General features: G+C 38.4%; 1 protein-coding gene across 3 annotated transcripts in view; it reads right to left on the reverse strand.

Annotated features, from left to right (window-relative positions):
* Positions 1-750: 750 nt before the first annotated feature.
* The window catches only part of LOC111870318 (eIF-2-alpha kinase GCN2), a 62,470-nt gene continuing 47,509 nt past the window's right edge, over positions 751-15,711 (reverse strand). Inside the window, exons 21-28 of one of the 3 annotated variants that reach the window (XM_023862496.2) lie at positions 14,050-14,237; positions 12,000-12,230; positions 11,256-11,413; positions 9,285-9,516; positions 8,564-8,673; positions 6,562-6,778; positions 2,827-2,993; positions 751-2,358 (exon numbers count right to left, since the gene is read on the reverse strand). In XM_023862496.2, coding sequence (XP_023718264.1) covers positions 2,232-2,358; positions 2,827-2,993; positions 6,562-6,778; positions 8,564-8,673; positions 9,285-9,516; positions 11,256-11,413; positions 12,000-12,230; positions 14,050-14,237 — 1,430 coding nt within the window. In that variant the 3' untranslated portion in view covers positions 751-2,231. Of the gene's footprint in view, positions 2,359-2,826; positions 2,994-4,486; positions 4,672-6,561; positions 6,779-8,563; positions 8,674-9,284; positions 9,517-11,255; positions 11,414-11,999; positions 12,231-14,049; positions 14,238-15,711 lie in introns of those variants that run through there. The other 2 variants (XM_023862497.2, XM_023862498.2) reach the window with 2 other exon arrangements.

The raw sequence follows: 15,711 nt of genomic DNA on the forward strand, positions 1-15,711 counted from the left end.
CTCCATCTTCAGGACAAAAGAACATGTGATCACAGCTATGAATTTGACACAAACAATGGGCACTGTTAAGTTTTGTTCTCATGAATGTAATCAAGTCAGCACTGGGGCAAGGTATGTGCAACAGAAAACCGTATCAGTGGTGTGAAAATGCATGGCTGAACATTTGCAAATTATAAATTTGGCACAAATGACAAACCTCAGTGCTGATCCATCAGCCACGTTTAAGCCTAGAGGGTAGGATTACAAACTGCTGCAAAGAGGAGCAACAGGAGGCTGATAAGGGCAGGACTGGTTCTACAGGATGGCAGCTGGTACATCGTGCTCCTGTAGAAGAAACATGAAAGTATTGTCACATGTTAGTGACAAGACACGGGGTTTTCGATTTGTAACTGATTTACTGAACGCTTACAACTTGTAACTGCAAATGATTATGAAAATCTCAGTGTTTTTTTCCCCAGTCTCCATGACATATTATGCATCATATGAAAGCCACAAAATATATGTTTATGCAAATGCAGAAATGAGAGAAGAGTACTCACTACAGCAGGAATTCTTGAAGTACTCTCATTAAAACTGAACACTGCTGTGCTGAATATAATCAATAGATAAAAACTTACTAAAATGAACATCTCATTGTATGAGTAAGTCATACTTACTCCAGAAGGTTATTATTGTGTTCCACCATAGCACAAATGGCTTGTTACTTCATGAATTCCATTCACAAAGAAAAAAAGGATATTACAATAAAATCACTAGAATATTTTCTTATGTCTTCAAAGCATGAACTTTATTCAGAGACAAAACAATGGTAAAAATGTAAGAAACAGAGAAGTAATTTCCAGTCTTCATCAAAGGGCAAATACATAAAATGTATTGGGTTTATGTGGTCCCTGCAACATAAGTGTTCTTTATTTTCTCATCTAATTCACTTATAATTACTATCAACTGATAGTATGTATTATGAATAAATATCTACTAATACAACATTTCAATCTCATTTTTTAAATTTCAATGTAAAATATAATGTAAAAATGAGAAATATAAACTCTTTATTGGAGACTACAATCTATACCTTTCACACTTGTAATTCCTTTTTACATTAAAAGCACTCTACATGCCATAATCTAGTCAGAGAGCAAATCAGGGCTCCAGAAATATACTGGTAAGTTAACTGAGGTTACTCACATGCAAACAAATATGTGTATAAGGCATACTTCTCAGACTGTGACTGAAGAGCACTTGCTTCTCTGTTGCAACACCATAGAGTTCAGAGATTGGCTAATTTTTGGGATAATATAATGCCTCCTTTTTTGGGGAAGAAGAATAAGACAAGCAAGAAACCAACAGAAGCTGAGCTTACCACCTGCTTCTGTTAGTTTCTAGTTTCACTTACTCTTCTTCCTTGAAAATGGAGGTATTATGTTCCCCCAAAAGTTCTGTCTTTCTCCACACTGCATGGCAATAAGATCCAGAAAACTATGCTCTTCATAGTCATTGCTGTGAGAACCTCAAATCCAACATGTGAGTGACTGGATATGAGGAGTAGTTAGGAGACTCACACCACATTTCTGGAGCCCTGGAAACATATACTATGGGGATGGAAAAATTTTCCTCGCTATAGTCCTCCCATAATAAAAAGAGAGCAAAATGAGATTACATACAAAAATGAACGTTCTTACCCACAAGTTCTCAACTATGTGCAGTCTGTTATAAAAAGAGCATTCAACACACTTTTCCATACAAAATCTAAACTGTAAAATGCAGTTTGCAGAACCTCATGTGCAGAAAAGGTACTGAATATGCAACAATGAATTCTTTACAGAATAATTGCTGGTTCAGTTAAAGACAGACATATGAATCTGGGAAAGGGAAAGTACAAGATTAATGCTAGTACACACTGTCAACAGATTTTACTAGTGCTCAGAAAACTGGTGTGCTCTGCAAAGCATGGAATGCAACACATTTTCTATAAGTATACTTTATTCTTCCATATCACAGACTGGTAGCACAGAACACAATGAAATGCAAAGTGTTCTCAATACCAAATGGTCATTAAGTTCATAATAATGCTGTTTTATACTGGTTGCGGGCCAGGCATTAATCATCCTTCAAAACTTTCAGAACTTTCAGCACCAACATCTAATATAAACCATCTCACAAAACATAAATATACAAAAACTTGTAGCCACTCTTTGTTCTTCAGTACAGGTACTGTTGGCAGGAATATTCAGTCACATAAGAACTTTAAAAACGTTATCACCTAAGCTATATAGTATAATTACTGGACAGTTCTTTTCACATCTCAGATCATGGATTTCATCACAGATTCTTATCAAGTATTTCCTATGGCGTGGGTGCCTAAAAAAAAAGCAAACATTATGGCAGTGACAACAGCTCTGGCTGCATGAAAAATTTGGAATCAGAATGGAAGACTTTTAGTCTGAGAAGAAAATGTGGATAACATGTGAAACACTTCTACAGTCTAAATGGGAAACTCAGAACCATATCAGCACTGATACACTATTTACATAGAATTAGTGACATTAAAGAGCTGTCTTTTCTGTTATTAAATATCTGGAATTTGTTGAAGATGAACATAAAGAATTCTGTCAGTCTCTAGCTTTTCAGTACTAAACCCACATACATCAATTCACATTGAAAACTTACCTTTCATTGGATGTGAGATTCTTGGATCGGTGACTATGAAAAGTATTCTATTTTCAGAAGTGACCCTAAAGGTGGAAGTAGTACATTCCTCTGAAACTTCTGTGAACTTCTACCAGACTATATGGCATCAATCCCAGTATACAGTACTCTTCAACTTACCTTTCAGTTACTAGTGCAATGCTCTTCTGAAATTCTTGTTGGTCCAAATCCAACTCAAGATGCATAGCCAATGTCTTTACTGCTGCAGACTCCACATTCAGGGCCAACACTTCCACACGAACTTTAGCAGATAGACACTGAAGTGTGCTGGACATGTGTGACAACATCTGCATCAAACAGGGCAGACTGACTTAGTCACAGCTGTAGGCATGTGTGAACATTTACAATTTCAAACTGTTCTCCACTTTTTGAGTTTAAAGCCAGGACAGTACTATTCACCATCAATGTCTGCATACAATAAAACAATAAACAGTGAAAAAAATAATAATTAAATAAGATGCTTCCATCACAAATTAAATGAAATAATTAATAAGAATTCTATATTCAGGGATATAATGTTGCACAGTATGTTGAAAATTCAACTGAAGTTTTGCAGGAACATGTCAAGTCCATATTCAGGGTCAATGAATTGCCACACAAGAAACCAGCTCTGCTTGCTACCTGCTTCATGTTGATTCCTTACTAGACTTATTCTTCAGCTCCGATGAAGTAGACATGTTCCTCCAAAATAACAGCTGACTTGCAACAGACTACAAGGCATTGTATCCTAGAAGACAGAACTCTTCATAAATAGAGCTGTGAGAATCTCAAATCCTATGTGAAATAACTGTTAAATGTAATCAAACTGAAATCACTGTGCATTATGAATGTTCTTTACAAACCTTGGCAGAAATTCTTTACTTGAAGAATAGCTAACTAAAGTAAATCCTAACGAAATGAAGGAACATTTCTATACCAAATGTTCAATATTATGACTACTGAATGCTGAGGCTGCTGTCAATATGGACTTGTCACTGCCAAAATTGAAAATGCCAATATTAAAAAAATCAACATACAGTGGAAACCCCATTTACTGTTCCCAGAATTAAGGTTCTCCTTCATTTAGTACTCTGTTTCAATGATCCCAAGTCAGTAAATTAAATTACCACCATTTAAGATTAAGTTTACTGTTCAAATCCAGTGATCCACAGAGACCTCAAACAGGGATTTCTATGTATATGGAAATGAGCTATCTGCTGGGGCCACCTATCAACTACACTCACATGAAGAGACGGGGAACATTTCCTTTCTATATTTGTTCATATAATACACTTAATCACATAATATTTCTTGCTCATGAACAGTGTATCATACTAAGAAGGCACTAACTAGTGTGACAGACAGGGAGACAACACACTGTAGTACCAACAGATAAGAAGCTAATAATGTGACAATTCAGAAATATTAGGAAAGATAATAATTCTACTTTCATACACTCTGTATTTCTGTGCTAATTTTAAATTTCTGTTTCAATGCTCAACAAACAGTGAAAGAAATAAAGAAAGAATTAATTCCTTACTTTTGTTTTTGCTGATAACTGCCATATTTCAAAACTAACACTTTGACCTCATTTTCTAATTACAATATTTAGATCATAGTCAGAACTTTAGAATGGTATGAAGAATTTGTATGGAACAACATATGTGGAAACTCTGTTTACAAAACTCTCTTCAACCACTAAAACACTGTCCTGGTAGGACAGAAAATAAAGCTGTTAAGTCTTCAGGTTAATCTACATTCCACCCTTTCTTAACAAGACAGACTAGATATTAACCTTTAGGCTGCTCAGCGCATGTTTCAACACAGCATCCTTGTTGCACCCACATTCTTACAGGTGTGATCTTTATAAACATGTACCATCCAAACTAATTTTCTGGATGCATTCAAATCTGCCAAGCACATACTTCCATCTATCACAAACATAATGAACTACAAGGCAGATATCTTGATGCATTTGTATGCCACCTGTAAACATATTTAAAAACTAGTGGATTTACCAGCAAAATCATCTTCATCATGTAAGATTTGGTAAGCGTGCATTATTCAAATTTCTACTTGATTTACCCTTATTTCCACAAAAATGCATTATAAAATTAATTCAGCACAGGTGGTTATGATAGATTTTATTTACTTAACAGTAAAAAGGTTAATGCACATCCACTGCTGAATGAGTAACAAATACATTACATTTATGGTTCTCATAATAGTGACTATGAAGAGGGCAGTCTTCTGTGTAGTAATGCCATGTGGTTCAGAGGCTCTGTATGAACATGTGGCCTCCATCATCAGGGTCGAAGAGCAGGCCAAGCAAGGATCCAGCAGAAGCAGCACATTTGGCCTGCCACCTGCTTGTGCTGTTTCCTTGCTTGACTTATTCTTTGCTTCCAAAAATAGAGGTGAAGAATGTCAGGCTCTCTCCAAACTGCACGAGTGTTACAACCCAGAAGACTGTACTCTCCACACAAGAAATAATTTCAAAAGTGCTAACATTCATGGATTTTATTTTTTATTTTCTAGGTTATGTTAAAAACATAGTGTTAACATGAGTTCATTTCCTGGCTGAGTTGAAAACAAACCTAAGGTATATGACTGAAAACCTGATGTAATTAATTTTTTTAATTCACATAATGGGGGGTGGAGCCCAGTTGGGTCCACTCAACACGGCGGCCACTGATTGGCCTATTGTACCTGCCATGGGTGATTCCGTATTCCGTATTGAGGGGGTGGGTTTCCCCATGCACTTAGACTGGTTACTGGTCCATTGTGCGTCCCCCTTTAATTTCTACTGTCTCCATACCCTACCGGTACTGGTGCTTACTATGAGCCCCTTTCTGCCAGCGAGGTTCCAACCTCTTACTGGCAGTGGTATCTAATAGTTAGTCCCTTTCTGTCAGCGAGGTCGTCCCTCCTCTGGCAGGGGTTCCTAGTCCCTTTCTGCCAGCAAGGTTTCTACCCTCTACTTGGCAGTGGTATCTAATACTTCCCCCATCTACCGGAGGAATTGGTAACTAGTTGGGCAGGAAACTTGACCTAATTTTGCTCAGAGGTCTCCTAGAGACATGAGGTTCTTTTACATGCCGTAAATCTACGACACAGGACCCACGGCTTAAAGTCCCTCCCGGAGGACTTGTTCCCTGAATTTTTCCGCCCTTAAAAATTCCACGACCTCCGCCGGGTTTTTGAACCCGCGTACCTTGAGTCATGAGGTGGGAACGTTACCCCTAGACTACGGAGGCCGCTTGCCACGGGTGATAATGATGATGGAGAATTTGGTGGAATGAAAATTGGCAGGGGAAACCAAAGTACTCGGAGAAAATCTACCCCAGCGCCACTTTGTCCACCACAAATTCCACTTGACCAGACCCGGGTTAGAACCCAGGCTGCCACAGTGGGAAACCAGCAACTAACCACTTGAGCTATGGCGCAGCCTAACACCTGATGTAAGGTGCCCATGTAGGTGCATGTTAGAGCACAATTATGCATTACAGCAAGCAACTAACTATAAAATACAATGATTCCCTTTTTGCCCACATGCTTGATTATGCAGTGCAGTTTATATTCCTTAAAGACCCATGAAAATAACTTTCCATTCTAAGCAATACTGATATCATTCAAGTAATTTAATGCTCTTAAATTCTGAACAACATAATTACATTTCACTTTCGTTTCTGAAAGGAAAATCCAATTTTATTTTCGATCCTTCCATCCAGTTTTAACCAATTTCAAGAAAGCAGAGTCCCACTATCATAGAGAACTTCACTTGAACTGTCTTTAACTTCCTCTGAGAAGGAGAGGGCAAATTATGTTGATATCTCTGGTATTATACCTTAAAAATATTTTGAATCTGTACATTACCTGAACTTCAAATCTCCTTCGAGTACTGGCTGGGTATTTTTCCACAGTTAGAAAGTTTATATTCACTAAGGAATTTCCTCCTGCAGGATCACTGCATGGCACCTTACACTCTGATCTTGTCAGCATACTGTTTGCCTCCGCAGTCTCACCACTGCTCTTCAGCAACCGTTGCAAGAACTCTACCAGGTCTGAGGCATTCACCTTCCTCTCTTGAAACCTGTAATATATTCAACAGCATTTACACAATTGGGTACACATACGACGCACAATGTATACACAATTGAACATTTCAATTGAGTATGATGCACAATGTATACACACAAGTGAACACATGAATGGGGTATGATGCACAGTATATACACAACTGAACACATGAGCAAAGTATCATGCACAACTAAAATTCTCTCCTGTTATCTAACCTTATCTGCACTCTGGTGTCTGGAAGCTGAGTCATGGCAGCCAATCTTTATATCTGATGTCAAAGAAATGCAAGTACCAAACTGTATAGCAAGTTGCTCTAAATTTAAGCTTGAAGTTCCTACATTCATTTCTAGTAAAGTCTTCATGACTGCAAATACTTAATTATTGCAAATAAGTTGAGTTAAAATGCATAATTTAAGCAATGTCATGGCAAAGAAGAATTTTAGTTAATTTAATGTGGAAGTTTGATCACTACAAACACAGGTTACCTGTTACTTATTGTAAAAAGAGGGTTCTTTCTAATTTTTCAGAGGACTTTCAAGTAGTCCTTTCTTAGCTATGTACAAAAGTCCACTAAAAAGAAAAACCACCATACTTTCTGGCCTTGCTCAACAGGCTTAAGAAATAGACCTACTACAATGGTATTCAGCTGTGTTATTGATATTATAATGAAGGGTGATGCAGCCCCTTGTGAATGTGATAATGAACTCTGGGTTCCATAAAAAGCATTAAATTAAATAAAAAGAGCAACTACTGGCTTCTCAAAAAAGAATGCACAAAAAATTGGCTAATTACTTACAGTGGAACCACAATTTAATGTTGCTAGATTTAAGGTTTTCTTCATTTAACATTTGATTTCAGTGAACCCATATCAATAGTCTCTGTATTAAACTGTCTCCATTTAGACTTTCCTTGATTTAAAGTAGAACTCCACTGCTCCCCAAGGAAACCTTAAATGGGAATTTTACTTGGTTTATTTTGCCAGTCAGTCAGATACCGAGTCAAAAGAGAAGTGACTTTGCAACAAAAATCATAATGAAAAATGTTCACAGATTGTTTCCAAGCCGCTTTGCTGCTAGGTTCTATGTAGCAATCTCATATTGCCTTTTTCATCTGTCAAGATTCATCTCATGTCACATCACAATGAGCCCACAATTTTGTTGCATGCCTACGTGTGAGTCAGTAAACAGGTCACAAACGGAAGAAAAACAGCTGTAATGGACTTAATAGGTTTCCTATGTGTATCACTAGGTAGCAGCACATTCCAGCTTTGTAATAGTCTAAGCATCAGAAGCGCATACACATGTTCAGAGGCTGGTTTCAGTAGTCAAAATGGTGACCATGCTTCAGGAGTATACTTCAGGAGTATATTCTGTTGTGTTTTCTGTGGGCAAAAGGACTCACATAAAGCGATTCAAGTGTGTGGCAAACATTTCACTGATAATGAAGAGACTGAAACAAAGGTACGGAAGTGGCTGAGACAACAGTCAAGTGACTTCTATGCTGCAGGATTCAACGCACTGATAAAGCGATGGGACAAGTGTATCAATGTTCGTGGAGGATATGTGAAGAAATAAACGTATTTGCCAGGTTTGAATATCACACGTTTTATGTTTTATATCCATCTGTGGCCTATTTACTGACTCTCCCTCATATATAATAGTGTAATTTGATATTAATTATTCATTTCTATGAATTATCAAGCGAAATACAACTAAAATGCTGCATAAAAAGAGAAGCGTTATCAAAATAAAGGGTAAAATGTTCCAGTTCAAATATCTGGTGGAATTTCACTACTAACCTCTCCTTTTCCCAGCTTCGAACCCGAAGGGTTCCTGTTTCTGTGTCCTTCAGCATAACTATGTGAGGCACCATATTCTCTTGGCAGTAGTCCTGGATTTCTTCTAAACTCTGTGTATAAGATGAGAAAGAAAGTCCTGTAAGATCACTTCAGAAAGACACAGTTTCCAAAATAAGTTACTGATATGTACAAGGGTGGGAATACTCAGCTCTACTCTCTGCAGCACTGGATGCATGTTTTATTGACTGGAAGCTCCAATAGGTCAGAATCACTCGTGATATGCATAGCATAAAATGAGATTGATATGGTGAAATGCATGTGGTAGGAAAGGAAGCAGCTGTGGTCATTTCAAGTTAATATCCTGGCATTTGCTTCACTGCAAAGAACTATATAAAAACCTGTGTATGGATAGCTGGCTGTTGCATCTATCAGATAGAAGCCAGGTTTGTTAGTGCTTACAATAAGTAGTGAGCACTCTTTCCTGGTTGGTGGCAGCAGATAATAATAATGATACCCAATCAATCACAAAATTAGGACAACTATAAGGCATAAGGCCCTCCCCACTGTGATTTGTGACTCACATAATGCTAGTGGTCCTTGTACTGGCCATCACTGTATGCCGAGACTCACAGGGTTCAGAAGGAGATCATAATTGTGGGAAACAACCATAACACATAACATGGACAGTGAAAGAGTTAACTGATTTTGGACCACAAGGTACCTGATGACTGTCTATGAGAGAACTCTTTATGCCAGCTGCCCAGAGTTCTCGAATCACAGCTGCCTTTTCCTTCACCATGGATCGATGACCAACAGAACAGACCACAACGTCAACAGCTGGAGCATTACTCTCATCTTGTAACACAGACACTATCTTGTCAAGTGAGATGCTGATCCCAGCTGCAGCCTGACTTACCTCCTTAGAGGCTATACCAGTAATGTCCAGTGTTTTACTGCAGACAGAACAAAACAAATCAATCTACACTTATAACCCACTGTACCAGCAACCTTCACAAGTGACATAAATCCTACAATTCTCATGTTCAGTTCATTCACCCTTTGCCACACCATTTATATTCCTTGCATCCTAATATTTCCAGATACTATATTAAGCACAGCAAGGAATATTTAATTTCACTACATTCTGTCACATAAGTACAGGAAAAGGCAAAATCCTTGCAATGCTGAGTGTTCTTCTTGGGTTATCTGATGATGATTTATCTAGTGCAGTGTGTAGAATCAAATGACAGAGTGATTTTAATTAAAAATTAGTAATAATGTGGATTAAAATCATTATAAATTTAAGTCAGGGAGCTCATAACCAGACTGGGATTTGCACCTAGACTCTCCTGAATATAAAACAGGGTCAATAACCCATAACACCATTACATTGTGATCACCAGACTTGCGTTAAGTATACTGATTCTGAAGTACGCAATGTGGGCAAATGCCACAAATTTTTCATTAACGGCATTCATTGCACACAGCAAAAATAACTTACCAACACTGTTTACCCAGTGCATGTTAAGTTGTCCAAAGCATCATATTAAAATATCAGTAAGCAAAACAAAGGCCTAGAAGTAAAGAACCACTATGATGCAAATTTGAGATGCAAGGTAACACAGTAGAGCAGGTAGCAAAATTTAAATACTTAGGAACAGAGATAAAAAGCAATGGAGCACTTCATGTCAAAAGTACAACACCAAGCCCATAAAGCTGCCATAGTATCTGGATGGCTATTACTTACTTACTCATGGAGCTGAGTCCTTTTGGAGGAGCCGCCAATTCTGCAGCTACTCAAGAATTTCCCAGCATTTTATGGAACCTGAAGGTTCATCACCGTGTTCACAAGAACCCTCCACTGGTCCCTATCCTGAGCCAGATCTATCCAATCCATACCATCCCATCCTATCTCTCTAAGATCCATTCTAATATTGTCCACCCACCTATGCCTTCGTCTTCCTTGTAGTCTCTTTCCTTCTGGCTTTCCCACCAATATCCTATACGCATTCCTCGTCTCCTCCATTCGTTCTACATGACCTGCCCACCTCATCCTCCTTGCCTTGATCATTCTAATTATACTTGGAGAAGAGTACATGGTGGATTAAATATCTAAGATTGGAAACAAGAATTTAAAAATCAGCCTTAAAACGAATTCTTATATATACTTCCAAAATATGAATGGATACTCCTAAAACAAAACACTCATTAGAAACCACAGTGAAGGAAGACAGTCAGAAAAACAAGATTAGATCATCTTACCAACCAGGATATTAGACAACAACGTGGAATACAGCCAAAAACAACATGGATTTTAAAACAGCCAGAGGATGACAGAAGACAGAACTGTTAGAACTACATTACAGAATATACCAAAAAGATGAAGTCCAGGAAGATCCAAGAAGTGCTGGTCCATCTCCTTTATGAGAAGAGAAGAGAAGGGAAGGAAAGGGAGAGGAGGGGAGAGAACAGTTTAGTTCAGCATTCCACAGATCACAAACTTTGCCAGAGCAGCTACATAATTAGAAACTGACATGAAGATCTGAGAGGCCATGCTAAAAAACATTACATTTCTTTACCTCAGAGGCACAAGGGCTGGTACATTCATATAACCGTACCATCTCTTCAGCATTTATGCTTCTGAGCTACAGGTTTATTTTATGTACTGTTAATGTTAAAGACAGAAACTTACCGGAAGTCGGCCAGCATATGATCATATCTCCCGCCAGCAGCAATTACATCCATTCCGCTTCGTCTTCTTTTCTTTTTTAATTCACATACTAGCTGACACATCATACCCGAGTACTGCTGCACATTGTACACAAGTCCTGGGGCAACCACAATAGGACACTGTAATACACAACATTAGAGAACAGCAAATGTTAATAAAAACATTTAAAAGCACCATATCCAAAATACAGTGCAACCTCAATACAGTTACAGTATTCCTTAAAATGCTTTTTATATCAAATACAAATAATATCTGAACACAACTGCATATAATCTTCAAGCCCAACATCTAATTATGTACTGTAATTTCTTAAATACTCAGTGCACATTGTTAAAAAAAATTGTGTCAAAAAAGTGGATTGCCGACAGCTTATTCACGTAAAAGTTAACCACACTATTTATTTGTCATATTTAGCATTCTGCATTCAATTGGCTCAGAGTCCAGGGATGAGTTTTGTGAACACAGGTATGAACGTAACGAGATTCTGACACCTGAAATAAAAATGTTGTTTCCAACAAGTTAACCTATCTGAAACAATGAACAATGTAACATCCACATGCAGTGAGGGGCAAAGGTTTCAGTTCTGTAATAAGAAATGCACACCTTCATACTGGGTCATGATTCTCAGGCTAAAAGTACAATGCGAGAATTGGCTGGTCCTTTTGGTTATTCAGACCACAAACAGAACAATGAATATAGAATTACCTTCACTCCTAGGGCTTCTGTGTTGGAGATAATCGTCTCTAATTCATGCAAGCCTTGCTTGGCTAATGATGCTGCCTCACCCTTTCTCTTGGTGATAATACGGAAAGCACTGGCAACTTTGGAAATTGGATTCTCTGTCCCAATTAGACTAAACAATGTAACCATTACATGGTCCTTTAGACAGAGACTGATTAAATGAGTTTGCACTTGAAACTTTGAATATTTCTCATCCTGGAAACAAAGCAGAAACAGAAACCTGTTAACCAGTGCTTCATAATATCAACTCTTGAGGCAAGAGAGTATCCATTCTAGCCAACATCAAGATGGATTCACCTTGTAACCAATCATTACCTACTGGCATAAATTTAAGAAATTAATATTTGTTACTTAGTACGAATTTTGTATTAAACATAACTTACGCCCAGTCTTGCATTAACTATTCTAAGAATTTGCGGCAAGGAATGTTCAGATAAGAGGCTACTAGAAGGATCTACGACAGCCAGTGGTAACATTAGCGGTTTACTATCACTCCACCAGCCTGATTAAATGAAGCTTCCAAAATGTTCTCGTAGTTACTTTAGGATTCTGACGATGGCGTATNGCTTCAAGAATAATCTGGTAAGAGAAGGTTCTGGATGTTACGTCATCCCATGGTATTAAAGGACTGACCCAGGATAGCGAAGACAGACAAGTAGAGCAAGCAGAGCAGCATTGGCCGATCACATGGGCAATCAGTGAGGGAACATGTATATTCGGTGAGATACCAGGCTGGGAGATTGATGTACATCATCTACTGTACAGTAAAGTAGTGTTCTGAATCTTCAAGTAGCGTACAGTGAGTACCAAAAGTGCAACTGTAATTGCAAGAGACTGCTGCTTGTAACTGTGTAGTGTTATCAATAAAGGAAGTGTAACGTTGTATCAACTCTAAGTGTAATTAAGAGACTTCTTCACCGAGAAAACCTCTTCTTTCGAAGCAAGGCCCGTTAGGCCCCGAAAAGAATCTCATAGCTTAAACCCATGATATTGTCCTCTTGCTACTCCAAAGCACCTTGACGTGGTTCCCAGATCACGTAACAGCGCCCTATCAACTACGAAGGTGCAGAAGAACGGCTAACGCAGTGATTACGCAAAACCCCAAATAAAGAACAGCTACAACCTTCATCTTAAAAAACCTGGCCATTATATTTCAAGTATTCATAACAAATGACATGAGAATGTTAAATCTCTGATGTTCCAAATAAATGTCTCATGGCTCCCACAAAATATGATTCAGCAAATAAATACAAATATATATCAACATGAATGAATTTAAGAAAACTGGCATCTCAACAAATTTAAATGGCTGATGAAGGCATATCAGCAGGCCATTCAGATGCAAGCACAAATGTTAATGGTGCAGGAACAATTATCTAGTGTTGGATGTTCAATTTATTTTGATTCACAGTGGAACACCCATCTGATTTTCCTCAATTTAACGTTTTCCTTCATTTAACATTCAATCCTGATGATCCAAAGTCAATACTCACAGAGTTAAATTTTCCTTGGTTCAGTGTTAAAATTCACTGCTACTCAAAGAAACCTTAAATGGGAGTTTCACTACAACTACATACAAATTTTCACAACAATCACATATTCAGAGGCTGTTACAGTTAGTTACTCGTAACTTTAGCCGTGCGAAAAGGTAAACACTTGTGGAGCACGCAAAGCTGTACGCTTGCTGTGGTGACGTTCAGAGCTACTACCCAAGCAGAAAACATTGCCTACAGAGATCAGGGGAACCGATACATTGCAGTGGTGTGCCATGATAGTGACACAAACACCACGTAATACAATCGCTATGACTGGTACCAACTAACAAGCGACACAACGTACTAGACACCTGACCTCACTCCAAGACGCTACATTCCAAACTGGTAGCACCCACGCTGATGTAAGCTGATTAGACTGCTCCCCCAGCCCTGCGAGAGATAGTATGACCCCTCTACCACGGCTAGAGTTCCGAGGAACTAACAGTAGTTTAACATTTCATGGTTATCCTGAAGCACACCTTGGCCTCACTAAGAATAGTGTAAATGTCATGGTACTTCTCTTCCTCAATCCCACAGTGCATCAGAATTGCTTTCAAGAGATATGCATGATTCAGACGAATCACACAGGTCTTGTCTCGGAGACTGTGGAACTCATTCACGACTTCCCAAGCTATGGAAAGTAACTCAGCTTCTGCCATCAGAGTTCCTGCAAGAAGATAAACTTATGGGTATGCAGCACAAGGATAGAAACACAGCACTCACCAACGCTTATTTGTTTACACTTCAGTCTGCAAGTAAATTAAGAAGCATTACAGAATGGCTTCTGAAATCATGGGTAAACTGAAAATAACAACACAGGAATCTTAGTTGTGATGCACCATTTGATTCCGGAGAAAGCCGTCGAACATTAGAAGAAACAAAATACATGTTAGAATTGAATTATTTAGAAGAAACAATGTATACAGTTGTTACAACAAAGAGCAATATGATTCAGGCATATTTAGACTATAACAACAATGCTACTCAAAAATAACTTATGCATATTGCATTAATAAATATGGAAATGTCAGAAAAAAAGTATATTTGTAACCAATTCTACACATTACGTTACTAAAGCAATTTTATTCTCTTAAACTAATGATGTTGACTATATCAGTAAATAAGGTTTTAACAGCCTTAATGAACAAATTAAAACAAGTGTAAGGTAAGGGTAAAGTTGTACCTGTACTTAACTAATTAAGCACTATGCCATGAAGGCTTATGGGGGAGTGGATGTACAGATCTACATTTTCTAGACCTCAGCACTAGCTGCAGGTGAGTGGTCAGATTCATGCCCAGGCAACTTTACCGCCAGGGGAAAGAGCCCCTGGTACCCATTGGATAAGAGGTTAGGTGGACCCCAGAGCCAGTCTGGATGATGTGGAGAAGAAAAAATTCTTGACCCTACCAGGACTTGAACTCCAACCCATCATCCAACCCATAGCCAGTCGGTACATTGGCTACATTATCCTGACACTGGGGGAGGTTTTCTCCAAGTACTTTGGTTTCCCCTGCCAATTTTCATTCCACCAACTGCTATGCAATTCATTAGTCATCCTGTCACGGATGCTATACGAGGTGCTATTGGAAAGTTCCTGGATTGTTATTGTTATAAATGCCTCAGTGAAGGATGAGAGGGAGGCCAAGGTCACACTTCTGCAAGCCTATTGCATCAGTCTGCCACATGAGACCGCACTGTGAACACGTTTTTACATGAGTGCATTTTCGACTTCATGTGTCATTTTGTCAACAATGGATGGCAAAATCAAGCAACACGTCTGCATCAAGTTTTCCATGAAGATCGGTAAATCCACTACCAAAACCCTTGAAATGCTTCATGAGGCTTTTGGAGAACATTCTTTAAAATAGACAGTGGTTTTTGAATGGTATTCACGTTTCAAGACTGGTCGAGTGTCACTTGAAGATGCTGAACATTCAGACTGACCAAGTACCAGCAAAACGACAGAAAATGTTGAAAAATTTGAGAACTCATCCACAAAGGTCATTGCCGAACAATCCAAAAACCCACAGACACTGTTGGGATCAGTTATGAAGATTGTCAGATCTTAACAGAAAATTTGAACATGCGTCACATTACCATGAAGTTTGTTCCCCGACTCTTGACAAATGATCAAAAGCAG

This window comes from Cryptotermes secundus, unplaced genomic scaffold (genome assembly GCF_002891405.2).
Source record: "Cryptotermes secundus unplaced genomic scaffold, Csec_1.0 scaffold391, whole genome shotgun sequence".
In the NCBI taxonomy this organism is placed as follows: Eukaryota; Metazoa; Arthropoda; class Insecta; order Blattodea; family Kalotermitidae; genus Cryptotermes; species Cryptotermes secundus.